Source organism: Chroicocephalus ridibundus, chromosome 3 (genome assembly GCF_963924245.1).
Source record: "Chroicocephalus ridibundus chromosome 3, bChrRid1.1, whole genome shotgun sequence".
Classification (NCBI taxonomy): domain Eukaryota; kingdom Metazoa; phylum Chordata; class Aves; order Charadriiformes; family Laridae; genus Chroicocephalus; species Chroicocephalus ridibundus.
The window spans coordinates 94,415,412-94,429,344 of NC_086286.1; the positions used below are offsets into that span (position 1 = coordinate 94,415,412).

Below are 13,933 nucleotides of genomic sequence, written 5' to 3' on the forward strand. Positions count from 1 at the left end.
TGGTGTGAAAAAAAAAAAAAGAAAAAGACAAAAAGCACGCACATGCTCTCTCTCTTTTTTTTTTTTTCTTTCGAATTTTTAATTGTGTAGCCCTGTGTATTTAAAAATGTTTGTGAGATTTTTTTCCTTGCTTTTGTGCTGACCTTTTCTCTATAGCTGTGGTTTTGTGGGAATGTGTTTAAGGAGAAAGAGGAAAGCTCTGCCAAAGAAATTATTTTTAGTTTAATTCTCTGGTTTTACCTATTTACTAATTTCTTCCCAGTGGTTGTAATATTTTGCCTCCTTAACCTACAGTTAACCTATGTGAATTCTTTCTAAATAAGTGGTATAATTCAGTCATGACTTATTTGGCTTATATAAAGAATTTTAAGATCTGGGAGAAACTCATGCAGGAGCTTGACCTCTGTGTGTGGGAGTTCATAATCACTCCTTCTAACTCCAAAATGTAAGAGCAAGGACTGCAGTTGTTGTGAGTAGGCATGTGAGTTGTGACCTCTGCTGAGGTCAGTGGTGCTATCAGTTGATAACCTGGTGATGTGACCTTATGAAGGACGATTTGCTTAGTGTAGGTGGGCTCTATTATACTGCAGCATTTTATTGTAGTCATTAGGGAGATCAATCTTCTATGTAATCTTCTAAATTCTTCGTCTGAGTAATTCCATGTATACAATAATTAATTGTATTTATTTTGTAGTTACATTTTGTGGAATACTTTTCCTTTTCTCATAATAGAGCCTGTGCCAGCACCAGTCAATCTCAGAATCACAGATGTAACCACCAATAGTTTCAGAGGAACTTGGGATCATGGAGCTCCAGATGTCTCTCTATATAGAATAACCTGGGGACCCTATGGAAGATCGGAAAAACAGGAGGTGAGGATAGATAGTCACCATAAGATTTTGTGGGTAGGCTCTCAGAGGATATATTTTTAAAATCAGAAGTGTAATTAATAAACGGCCTATACCTTGCAAGCCCTTCTGTTGCACTCAATGGAAATTCAGTGAGAAGATGTAGAACGCGTAGTTACAGCCACCTGTAGGGATGTTACTGTGTAAAAAGTTACTCAATTATATCCCATTGTCTTTTTGTTTGTTTTGTTTTGTTTGTTTTGCTTTTATTTATTTCTTTTTTCTTTTTAAATATTTCTCCACAAGACTATCTTAAATGGGGATGAGAATAGTGTGGTCTTTGAAAATTTGAATCCAGATACATTATATGACATCTCAGTTACTGCCATCTATCCGGATGAATCAGAAAGTGATGACCTCATTGGCAGTGAACGAACATGTAAGTAAATTTAGGGTTTCTGCATGTTGTTATTCATAGTTATTAAATCAGAAAGCATATACATACAAGAATTCTGAAAACTCTTTCTACTTTTTTCTAGTACCTTTGGTACCAATCACCACACAAGGTAAGAATCTGAATTTCCAGGTATGGTCTTTTTAAGTGAAACTTGTAGCTATCTTTTTCTAAACTGTGAGGAATGTTGACATTAAAAAGCTGAGATCATTTAATAAATATTATTGTGTATTTTGAAGAATACCAAACACTAGATTACCGCATGTTTATTATTTTACAAACATCACAGTTTATGTTGTCTTGTACTTAATACATTCTGCTCTTGGTCAGGCATTCATGCAGCCCTAAAAGTATGAATGAAGCATTTGTACCTGCTTTTTGCTTGAATTACATATTTATTCTTTCCTTTATTACGTTTCTCAGCCCCAAAGAGTGGCCCGCGAAATCTTCAGGTGTACAATGCAACTTCACACAGTTTGACTGTGAAGTGGGATCCTGCCAGTGGTCGAGTGCAGAGATACAGGATCATTTACCAGCCTATCAGTGGGGATGGCCCTGAACAGTCGGTAACTAATTTTGAAGTGATATAGTTATTCAACCTTAAATTATAGTTCCGCAAGTTAATCCATTAAAATAATTTATTTTCAAAGCACAACAGTGTATATATTAATCATCTTTTAGGTAAAGGTGAATATTTGTAGAGGATAAGTATATATTCCCACCTTTTTCTTTCTCCCCTTTCAAATACAAGATAGAATGCTCTTTATGGAGCAAAAATAACTTTGGATACAGCCTATTTTCTTGAAAATCAGGTAATCTATACATACAACTAGAATAAAATTAAAAAGTGTTGAGGACCAAATCAATCGGCACGTGAGACTACAAGTCACAGATACACAGTCATCACAACAAGCAATAAGATGAACTCCCATGACTACTTCCATAATCCAGAGTTTTCCATTGTTCTCATGGCATGGTTCATGTGCTATCAGAGGGACTTTGCTGTGGAACGTACTGTGGACAGTGGAGACTATTTCTTACCACCCTAGGGACAGAGTAGCCACCCAGAAGCAGCAGCTGCAAAAACGAATACGTGCAAAACATATGCTAGGGAAGTGTTTGAGGTACTTAAGTGTCTTTTAATACGATTGAGCAGCTGTAATGATAGGGAGAGCCAGTACCGTATGATCAGCCAGCTTTCCCCGCATCGTCAGCAAGAGCTGTGTTAACTACTGGAGGCCTACGCAAAACAGTCTGGGAATGGTAATTCAGTCAGCCTGTTTATCAGAAATGTGTGCTACTTAAAAATGCCTTATTCTGCAGTGGGAGGCTGTTGTGGTTACTGCCAAATGACTCAGAGGAACAATCTCAGATGAAAACCACGCTCATTAGCTTGTTCCTGTAGTCGGAGATCACACATGTTCAGAAACGTATCTAAGAATGTTTACTTTAGAATCAGTTGGATACTTACGCACCCATTTTTACTGTCTTCTGAACAACATGCATTTGAGTTGAGGTAATTGAACTGTTGAATGAATTGAGTAGTTGAGTGCAAGTTTAGTGAGAAACCACTAGAAGAATTAGGAACAACAGTAAGGTTAATTAATATCTGTAATTAATCGCTTGTACTGGAATGAAAAAAGAATTATGGACATTCTGTTGAAATTTGTGCAAAGAATACACTTAGACTTAATTATTCACAACTGGATAGAGTCCAGCAGTGTCAGTTGGAGAAGACACCTCTTTTTGAGGAAAGCACACAGAACACTCACGCTCTGTTCGTGGCAGACATTTTAATGTTTGTCTGCAAATAGTTCTCAGTCATACGACAGTAATTCCTTGTCTGCTTTTTTTTGTTACTATGATATTTTGTTAAACTGCAGGTGCTGGATAGGCAATACCAGTGTCCCCACTGAAATATTTTAAATAGAATTTCTAGAAGTTTTTTCTTGCTCCGTCTGACATTTTATGGCCTCAGCACCAAGAAAGATCATAGGTGATTTGAAGACAACTCCAGAGACCATCATGATCATTTAGGGTCAGGTTTTCAGAGGCAGATAGATACTAAAATATAGAGGCAGCCATGATGGGATGCTAAAAGCATTTCTGCTTTGAACTGAGCTTTTTACACTTGATTACAAATAAAAAGTTTCCTTGTAAATTAAAATAATCTACTTCTATCAAATGTGAAGATGTATAAATGCTCGCTCATTATCAGTTCATCATCAGAAGCTTTTAAGTGCTATGACAAACATATTGGATGAATAGGCCTTGAGACCGTGCAGATAGTCTTAAAAGTACAAAGGATGCACTTAAGCAAGTGTAGTTTCACACAAAACACAAAAAGCTCATGATTCACAAATGCTGAAGATCGAAGTATTATTCTCAATGCACTTTAAATCTTTTACTTGGTGATTATGATCACAGGATGATATGTAAAAGAAAAATCGAAATAAAAGACGTATAATGACTTTAGGCTCTTGACAAATATGTTTTAGAAGCTGAAGTATCATGCTGTACAATTTTTGAAATCAAGGAGAGACAATGTTGATGTTGTATCAAATGTACTTTAGAGATCTACACAGTGTTGTAATTTATTCTGTGCTTGCATCCTACCTGAGAGTGGAGCATAAAGAGCCCAATTCAAAGTCTGTCAAAATGAATAAAAGACTGTCATTGATTTCAGTATGATATAGTCAGAGGCAATGTGGAGAAACAGCTTTGTGCTGGCACAGAACTGGCAGTTGATATATAATTGTTGTTATATGCAAGTTTGGAGGTCTTAAAGAATACTGGCTTTGTGTCACGGGACTCTGTCTAAATTTGCTAAAATGAGCATGTACTAAATATTATTATTGTTCAATGTCTACCATCAGTGTCAGTCACAAGAGCATTGCAGCATATGATATATCATAGCAGTTTCCACTCTGCGTCAAATGCTTACATAAGAGAGGCAGCGGAAAAGGGATTTTCATCTTCTTTTGTTTTACTGCAGACTATGGTTGGAGGGCGACAGAACAGTGTGGTGATACAGAAGCTTCAGCCTGACACACCGTATGCTATTACTGTGTCATCAATGTACGCAGATGGTGAAGGGGGACGAATGACAGGACGAGGCAGAACCAGTAAGTAACTGCTTGAGATCTTCTTACTAGGTGTGAAACAATATGATGTATTGCTTTTCAAATTAGCTGAGAAAAATTTCTTGTGGTGAAATTCATCCCATCTGTATTTGTCATTTGTCCTTTGATGGGTTTCAAGTATCTAAAGCAAGAAGGCCTGTCAGTCTCCTGGCAGAGAGAAACCCTGGGTCACTACCTTAGACTGAATGCCCGGCTTTTAAGGCTGAGAAACCCTAATGTTACTATGGAACTTCTTCATTTTCATCTGTTTAATTGTCTTACGCCACAATTTAGTAAACACCTTAAAGCATCTGAAGGCATGTGACTCATATGTGTGCTGTTAAGTATAAGTTTACTATTTTCCTGTCAGCACCTTCAGTTCAGAGGCTGACCTTTACTGTGTGCACTTTGAGACTCTACCATTTTATGCTGATAGCATTGTTTTGATCCTGCTATAGAAAGCACTGAGTGATATGCTGCCAGAGGCACTTCAGGTATAAAAATCAATTAACTATTTTTAATTAATTATTTAACTATAAAATTATAAATAACTTCATTAATTCATTTGTACTTAGTTTACTTTTGACCCTGCAATGGTAAGTCAGACAGAGGAATGGAGAAAACAATCCTGATGAACTCATCATATAATTCTAAGATAGTGTCCAGAAAGAAATTTTTCTTACTATATATAGCATTCCGTATGCTGTTGGATGGGGCTGATGTGTTCTGATTAATGAAGACAAATAACATTTAATATGAACTATTAAACCTGCAGTTTTTTAAATTTCCTAATGATACATTACATAGGCATGATTTTACATTGCAGGCGAGAGAATGTGGTTGCATATTTCTGACAACTTGGTCTGTTTCAGAACCTCTTACTACTGTGAAGAACTTGCTAGTTTATGACCCAACCACCAGTACTCTGAATGTTCGATGGGATCATGCAGAAGGAAGTCCTCGCCAGTATAAAGTGTTTTATGGACCTACAGCTGGAGGTGCAGAAGAAATGGTAAATACTTTGTGTGGATCTCACTGTCTCAGATAAATTGCAGCTCATGGTGCTAGTGAGGGAAATGCTGCTTGTTTGCCTATGCACTGGCTTTTTTTCCTGTTCATAACTACCTGGAGAAAATGCAGAGCATCTCCATGAAAGTCACTTACTCCCATATGTATTACAGATTATTGATTTTATATAGTAGACCTTCAGTGGTTAATTCTTAGCACAGGGATTTAATAGCACACAAAATTTTTGTTTGTTTATTCTTAGAGCAGTATGTGTGTGAATGTAAAGCTGACTTCAGGGTGTACAAAAGGCTAGAAAGTCAGCAGACCTCATTTCTACACATTTTTACTGCTAAGAAGTCACGTGACTGTAGGGAGTCAGCCGGGATGATATTTGTGAAAGCAGAAAAACCCACATAGGTGTTTTATTCCAATCTCCTAAAATTACTCAATTGCTGAAGAGCTAAAACAGTCTTGAAAATGGGAACCCTTGTTGCAGACTAGGAAAATGCTATTCTTTCCCACTTTTGTTTCTTTATCCACATGTGTGCATTCGATAAGCCTGTGAAATGAGGAGTACATGAATTGACGCTGCTTCAATAGCATCTAGAGAGCTACTGATGATGAATATCCTTAAATGTTCTGGAATTAACACGAGCTGCTCACTACTTCTTCTCATTAGCATGTTGTAGTGTTATGTAATGTTTATTTTTTGATTTAGAAATTGACTTTTTAATGCTTCTGAGCTGCTAAATAGTAGTCATTAAAGAAATCACTGCCGATTTTGCTACTGTTACTAGTAGAACAGGATTTGGACCCAAAAGTGAACACAGCTGTAAGGAATTGTATTGGAGAGCATGGGACTTAACAACTGTTTTGGTTAAGTCCAAGGCAGAACTTTCTTGAAAGGCAATTCCAGAAGATACCATGAACCCTGTTACTTCAGGCTTCACCTTTTGTAAAATTTTTATCACAACCAGTCTAGAAATGAGATGTGGTGGAGGAGTAAGGGAGATACAAAAAAGCTTAAACTTTTTGCATACTTATGTAAATGTCATGCCCCTACCTTTCCTTTTAAATTTGTAGACCACAGTACCAGGAAACACAAACTATGTCATCTTGAGGACTCTTGAACCCAACACACCTTACACTGTAACTGTGGTTCCAGTCTTTCCAGAGGGGGATGGTGGACGTGTCTCTGACACTGGAAGAACTTGTAAGTAAAATAGCACTTTTCAAGAAAATGTTAGGATTTTTTGTGTGAGTGGCTCAGATCATTAGAAATTAGAAATCTGCATCAAATGTGGAAGTTTATATTCCCCAAAGTTTATATTCCACTTATGTCAGGCAAACTCAGCTCTCATGTTGTGCAGCAAACTTACTGTTTACTTCTACACAATAGCAAAATTTTAACTGTAGTGCCAGTAGCAATACTGGTGAACAAATGGCAAATATTGGTGTTAATCCATGCTAATGTCCATACCATATATTTAAAATTTTCCGGGGAGTTTGAGTTCCTAATGACAGCATGATCTAAAATGTGTAGTTTGTGGCTACTTTCCATACCTGTCTGGTCGACAATAGGGTAGCAAAGTGTTATGATCATACTTCCAATTTGCAGCATAAACATCTGTACTTTGCTGCCGGATGGGAATGTTTGTAACGTCTAATATCTGAGATTCTTAGATTTGTAGATTTTGGGGCAACAAAAGTAATGTATTTTTCTTGGGCTGATGCACTTTTCAGCTTCCTTTGAGCACTGTTATGAATTCAAGTAGAAGTAGAACTTACGTAAGCAACTTTGCAAAACTTAATTTAAATTATCCTTGATCCTAGTGGAGAGAGGAACACCAAGAAACATTCAAGTTTACAATCCCACACCAAACAGTATGAATGTCCGATGGGAACCCGCTCCAGGTCCAGTACAGCAATATAGAATTAATTACTCTCCACTGTCTGGCCCAAGGCCATCAGAATCTGTAAGTAATTTAGTTTTTATACTACTCCTTAACAGTGTGTGGAGGATATTGCTTTCTTCAATGAGTGTAAAACAATAATAATAAACTCAGGCCAACTGTCTGCCCAGGAGTGTCCCTGCTGAAAATAGCGTCTACAGGAATTTAGGCCGTTGTAAATAAATGCTTAATTTGGTGACACAATAGAAATAACAAATAAGATTCCCATTTAAAACTGAGTATTGAGGATTGAGTATCCTTCATCGTATTGCAGGTAAAGATGAGTTAAAATAAAACCTTTTTTTTTTTTGAAACAGACAGGAAAAACCAACAAATATTTATTAGGAAATGTTTAATTGTGAAACCAGATACCAAGTTTATGTGATTTTACCACTAAACCATCTGTTCACCCCAAATCATTAGTGTTTAAGAAGGTCTTGGTGAGTAGTGAAGTCTTGATATGGGTAAAGATTTACCCTCCAGATGTTAAGAGTTCTTGGATTTGTGTAGTTTTAGAGCTAAGCCTGTGAATGTTCTCACACAAAATGTACACCCATATTGTACATGTACAGGTGGATATGTTTTTATGTAAGGAAGCATAAGATTTTTAATGAATAATTTGCATCTGTAAAGTGAAACTGAATATTACTTCACACATGAGTGGGACCTGTGTATTAGTACCTGTTAGAAAATGTCCTTTATGTATGTCAGTAAACCATGACAGAATTTACTTTTTTGGTTTCTGTTCCTAAATGTTTCTTTTTTTTCTGAACTATTTTTATGTAAAATCTGGAAAATAACAATTCCATTTGCAGAATATGAGCTCCTTATGTATATATGCAATTTGTTTTGCACCTCCTCATGAATTTTTATCAACATTACTAAACTTGTATTATTTTTCTTGGAAAATGTGTGGTCTGGTCATGCTCCCAGCATTTTCTGTATTTCATTCAAATTGTTCATTTTAAAAAGACATGGTATAAACTGAAGATTTTTTTTATATAGGTGCCTTTTGTTTCTGTTTTAGATTGTGGTACCAGGCAACACTCGTGATGTGATGCTGGAGCGCTTGACCCCTGACACTGCTTACTCAATAAACGTTATAGCTCTGTATGCAGATGGAGAGGGAAATCCAAGCCAAGCTCAGGGAAGAACATGTAAGAGGCAGTCAGTACTTGCTTTGTGAAATATATGTGAAAACTGATGTGTGAAGAATTTATAAAATTGGTTGCAATCACAAATAGCATAAGCCATTCAGTGCAACTCTGAGATTAATGCATCTGAATTATGGCTGAAGCAATTGCAGGCCTCCATGGAGGGGAGCTTTTGCTATGTTGTCTATGTTGTGGTACATGCATAATCACCAAAGTAATTTTCACTGGTGAAATAAGCCTAATTTGAACATTTAAGAGTTTAAAAGCTGTTCTTTAAAATGTGATTACAGATAAATAGCAATTTGTCTTTTGGAAAAAAATAGCACGTTAAGATGGATAGAATTTGCTGTCCACAGAAAAAAACGTGCTTCGTGTTTTGTGTCTTACATGATAATTGTATATGTCAGCCTCCCCAGATGTTTGTTTTTTGCTGGAGATGCCTAAACACCAAAACCTCCTTGTTACAACTTAGCTTGTGGGATCTTCGTTGGCTTACACTTGGCTTCTTTAAAATTCATTTTAGAAATAACATGTAAAGAAATTGTCTATGGCAATAATAGGTCACCTCTCTTTTGCTGTTTCTATGCTTTCTCTATTAAATCCCCATATTCATCTAAAACTTGCAGATGTGACAGGCTATAGTTACACTTGTCTGCAAGAGTCTGAGAAGCAGAATTATGTCGGTGCTCACTTTGCATGTCACTCTGATGTTCTCTCCCATACTGCTCCAGTTCCTTCAGTTAAGACCCTATCTATTTAAGACCTTCAGGCACTGCTGTATTATCATTGACTAAATCTACCTGTATATGTTTATTCAGGGTTTCAAGAAGGGCCGTTAACTTTGGCTTCAGGGCAGCATTTGAATCAGTGAGAACAACACTGAACTGGAAGAATCATGCTCCATACAACCTTCTGTATTTTCTTTCTTTAGTGCCTCGCAGTGGTCCAAGGAATGTGAGAGTGTTCGATGAGACCACAAACAGCCTTTCTGTACAATGGGACCATGCTGATGGGCCAGTCCAGCAGTACAGAATCATTTATTCACCCACTGTGGGGGACCCGATTGATGAATATGTAAGTTCTGCAGTTCCTTAGTAAGCACTGAGATGTTCTTAGTTGATTCTTTAGACTACAGAATAACAAAGACACATATTTTACATGTAGTACACTTTGCATGCCCTATGGGTTCTTTGGTCAATGTTGTCAATGCTGAGAAGCCACGGTTTGTATGAAAGTTTCCTTTTTTTTTTCCCCCACAAAGTCACAGAACATACACAGTTTAATGAACAAACTTGTGTGTAAAATAATGTTAAATGTGTGAGTCACATATTAATCAGAAGATTCTGAGCAGAACCTTCTTCCTGACATTTAGTTTAAACATTGTGCTACAGTGAATAGCCATCTATTATTCCATACGCTATTCATTATGAAGTCAGTGAGCTAAGATACAGAATAAACATAAGTTTGCATTTTATAAATTGAAGAGTGTTGGCAGAGTTTAATAAGAAAGCAATGGTAACTTTGATTCAGCAACTAACTTGCTTTTGTAAGGTTCAGTCTGAATTGTAAGTGTTTGTGTTTAATTTCCTGCAGCTTAATGGTAGCACAAGTTAATCTGATGCTTATAAAATTCTCTGAGTGTTTATAGCAAAACCAAACTCAGATCCTATAGAGGTCAATGACAGAATTCCTGCTGGCTGCCACCAGCCAAAATTAAACATGTATAAGAGCACTATCTAAATGCTATTACTGTTTATATATCAGTGTATTGGGCATGCTGAAAATTCACTGTTTGAAAATTCCTTACCAGATCTGTTAATCGGGACACACATCTTTCAACATACATATGTGCTTTACAGAAAATATTGGACATTTCATAAAAATAGCAAGTCTCAAATGGCTGAACATTTTTATCAAGTAATAATGGAAAATGTTGACTGGGACTTGTTTTTGAGACAGATATCTCAAGTTATTTTCCGTTGTTTCAGTGCTGTCTGGTCACTTTATGGAGCAGTGTCACTTTTTGGATTATACCCGCCTTTTTGTTGGAAGGGAGCAATGGTGCATGGCTGCACCAGGAAGTTGAGGAGACTGAGGGATGCATAAATAGGCATGTTTTTACATAGCAAAATATTTAGAGCTTCCTTCTCAGACTAACTTGTTTCTTCCAAAAAAATGATATTCTAAGACGAGGATAATGAAAAGGTAGAAATGAAACTGATGGGTAGCATGAATGACTGACCTCCATCCCCATTTTAGGAGCTTTTTCCTCTCTTTCTCTGTCTCCAAACACATCATCATCATTTTTTCCTTTCTATGAGGAAACAATACTGAAATCTTGGCGAGGAACTGCAGCATCTCAGTCCAATGTGAGGGTAGGGACTGAAAAGCCAATTTGATTTATCTTTTTGTGCTGACCACGGTGTTCTATAATTTAAAATAACAGATACTAATAATTGTTTATAGGCTATAACCTTTAAGATATCCCGAATGACTTTATCTACAGTGGACATAAAAAAAGTGCACCAAGTGTTGAAAGAAATTTTTAGTTCTAGTTACTGCCATTATTGATCAGTTACAGGACTGTGAGTTTATTTACATCTGTTTCTTTTGTGTTCTAGACAACAGTTCCTGGAATAAGAAATAATGTGATACTACAACCACTGCAATCAGATACACCATACAAAATTACTGTTGTGGCTGTGTACGAAGATGGAGATGGTGGACAACTGACTGGGAATGGCAGAACTGGTAATTAGTTTTAATATTGTATATTCTTTTTTAAATTTAAGACACATATTCCGTGAGCACTCCAATGTTGTTAAGGTTTCATTATGTTAATTACATCTTACAATGTAAGTTTCTAGAGGTTGAAAAACAGTCACTAGTCTAATTGGAATGTTTTTCTTCATTTTTAGTTGGCCTGCTTCCTCCTCAAAATATGTATATAACTGATGAATGGTATACACGATTCAGAGTTTCCTGGGATCCTTCACCATCCCCTGTTCTTGGCTATAAAATTGTATACAAACCTGTAGGTAAGAAAACCTATTAATTCTGAGTATACCACTTTCAGAATAGTGAGTGGCTAATGGGAGATCAGGATAGAAATCATATGTATCATGAAATGTTTGTGTTAAAGGATTTATTTATTTCCTTTGTTTACTGATTTTGATGAAAGCTTAAGTCTTATCAGTATTTCATAAGAAGCACAAACTATCAAATACAGTGTTTCGTACATGCAGTTGTACAGTCAAAATTTAATACAGTGACTAGATAAAGTCCTGGACCAGACTTTGTTTTCATCTTTTTAATACCTCTTGTCCTTCTGAGGATATGAACTGGTGGTGTATGTGGAATAAGTATTGGACTGCTATTAGGTACTAATATCCTTCAGAACCTTTGTTTTATGTGGCAGTGAAACAATATACATACCTTTCTGTAAGTTAAATTAAACACAAACATTGCACAATAGCTTATAAAGCTATGTATATGTTCTATTTGCAACAGTCTAATATGCTAAAATTTAAGAAATTAGTATGTTTTGTTTCAGAAAAAATGAGATGATATGCAAAAAACCTTAATGATATGTAAAAGATGGCAGATAGTTTTGTAGCTCATCTAATCATTAATCTTTCTCTCTCTCTTTACCTCCTTAATATTTCCTTTCAATTCAAGGTTCAAATGAGCCCATGGAGGTTTTTGTGGGAGAAGTGACTTCCTACACCTTACATAATCTGTCTCCCAGTACTACCTATGATGTGAATGTTTATGCCCAATATGATTCTGGAATGAGCATACCTTTGACAGATCAAGGCACTACATGTAAGTCAAAATACGTTTGTTGTAATCATGCTAGATACGTATGATGATCTGATGTAACATGGATCAAGAGAGGATTTTTAAGGCTGGTTGTTAGAAAGTTTGAATATCCTCTCATGGAGAATACTTACCATCTGTCCATGACGTAGACCTTAAAAACACTAAGCTTGGGAACAGTAATGGAAATACAGTTTTAAGTAATGATTTGATGATATAAAGTTTTCCAGTCTGCTTCCTAAAATTTTATTCAGCAATAGTTGGAGTCAGTCTTTAACTGTCTCCAGGGTGCTACAGAATCTAACCGTGCTAAGCAGGTCTAGGGTTTTTTGCTACTCTGCTTATATCTCACGTTAGATCTCCAGTGATTGAAACTTCAGCTTTTCAGAAGGAGATCATTTTGTTGATAGCTTCAGATAAGAAACTTCTAAAATTTTCTTCAGTTAAGATGAATCAAGCATCCTGAGTTTTGTTGACTCAGTACATTCTTTTCATATTGCCATATATACGAGTCAGATTCTGATTTTTGGAAGTTTCTTATCTTCTAAAGAACTCAACTTACTTCATGTTAAAACTCATAAAATGGGCTGTTACCCACAAAGGGAAGGGTATCAAACTTTAGGTTTTTGTAAATAGGTAGGCTGGGATCTCTAGGGTGTAACAGAAAATGAAGAGCTTTGACTAGAACTGCTTGTTCTTTCTGTGAGCATTTAAAAAAATCAATTTCTGAACAATAATTTTCATTTGGATGTACTTTATCCATTACATACTATTTTCCAAAGAACAATTTCTTTCTTTCTCTGCTCACAGTATATTTGAATGTCACTGACCTAACAAGTTACAAAGTGGGTTGGGATACTTTCTGTATCCGATGGTCACCTCATCGGTCAGCAACTTCCTACAGACTGAAGTTAAACCCAGCTGATGGTAAGTGCATTTTCTGGAAACATAATTGTCTTATTTCAATGACAGCAACACTTACTTGGGATAGTGGCAAGCACCCACCAGAAACCATGATACATCTGGTTGAGCTTTAAAGCTCTGAATATAACCTGTTTTTCTAGAGTGCTGAAAAAGCTGCAAAGACTGAGTGCTGCTTATTGTCAAGTTAACTTTCACTAGTGGGTATCTGCTAGTTACCTGGGTTTTACGTGTACACTGCAATATATGCTTCAGGGTGCATAATCACCACATAATCTTGGTCTAGAAAAGCTTTTACGGGACAAGAATAAGACTGCTGTCCCCCCCACTCCAGCCTCCTCTCAAGAGGTCTCTAATTTCTGCAATTATTTGTACACATATTAAAAGGGAAATAGTGGGTTCTAACTTTCTTTCTATTGGGCTTTTTTTGACAGGTTCCAGAGGACAGGAAATCACAGTACGTGGATCAGAAACGAGCCATTGTTTTACTGGCCTCTCACCAGACACAGAGTACAATGCTACCGTCTTTGTTCAGACCCCTAACCTTGAGGGACCTCCAGTCTCTATGAGGGAGCATACAGGTAGGTAATAGGTACTGTGAACCTTAAGTTTTGGCTATAGAACTTGTCTTGTTTCAGCTGTAGAACTTGCTCCT

The 13,933-nt window shown here is 36.5% G+C and overlaps 1 protein-coding gene across 3 annotated transcripts in view; it reads left to right on the plus strand.

The window, feature by feature from the left end:
* Positions 1–13,933, plus strand: part of COL12A1 (collagen type XII alpha 1 chain) — a 102,062-nt gene that overhangs the window by 50,193 nt on the left and 37,936 nt on the right. For all 3 annotated transcript variants that reach the window (XM_063330156.1, XM_063330157.1, XM_063330158.1), the window contains 15 exons: positions 733–872; positions 1,155–1,287; positions 1,388–1,414; positions 1,726–1,868; positions 4,298–4,427; positions 5,297–5,436; positions 6,516–6,645; positions 7,266–7,408; positions 8,412–8,541; positions 9,470–9,612; positions 11,160–11,289; positions 11,457–11,576; positions 12,217–12,363; positions 13,168–13,284; positions 13,713–13,859. In XM_063330156.1, coding sequence (XP_063186226.1) covers positions 733–872; positions 1,155–1,287; positions 1,388–1,414; positions 1,726–1,868; positions 4,298–4,427; positions 5,297–5,436; positions 6,516–6,645; positions 7,266–7,408; positions 8,412–8,541; positions 9,470–9,612; positions 11,160–11,289; positions 11,457–11,576; positions 12,217–12,363; positions 13,168–13,284; positions 13,713–13,859 — 1,920 coding nt within the window. The remainder of the gene's footprint in view (positions 1–732; positions 873–1,154; positions 1,288–1,387; positions 1,415–1,725; positions 1,869–4,297; positions 4,428–5,296; positions 5,437–6,515; positions 6,646–7,265; positions 7,409–8,411; positions 8,542–9,469; positions 9,613–11,159; positions 11,290–11,456; positions 11,577–12,216; positions 12,364–13,167; positions 13,285–13,712; positions 13,860–13,933) is intronic.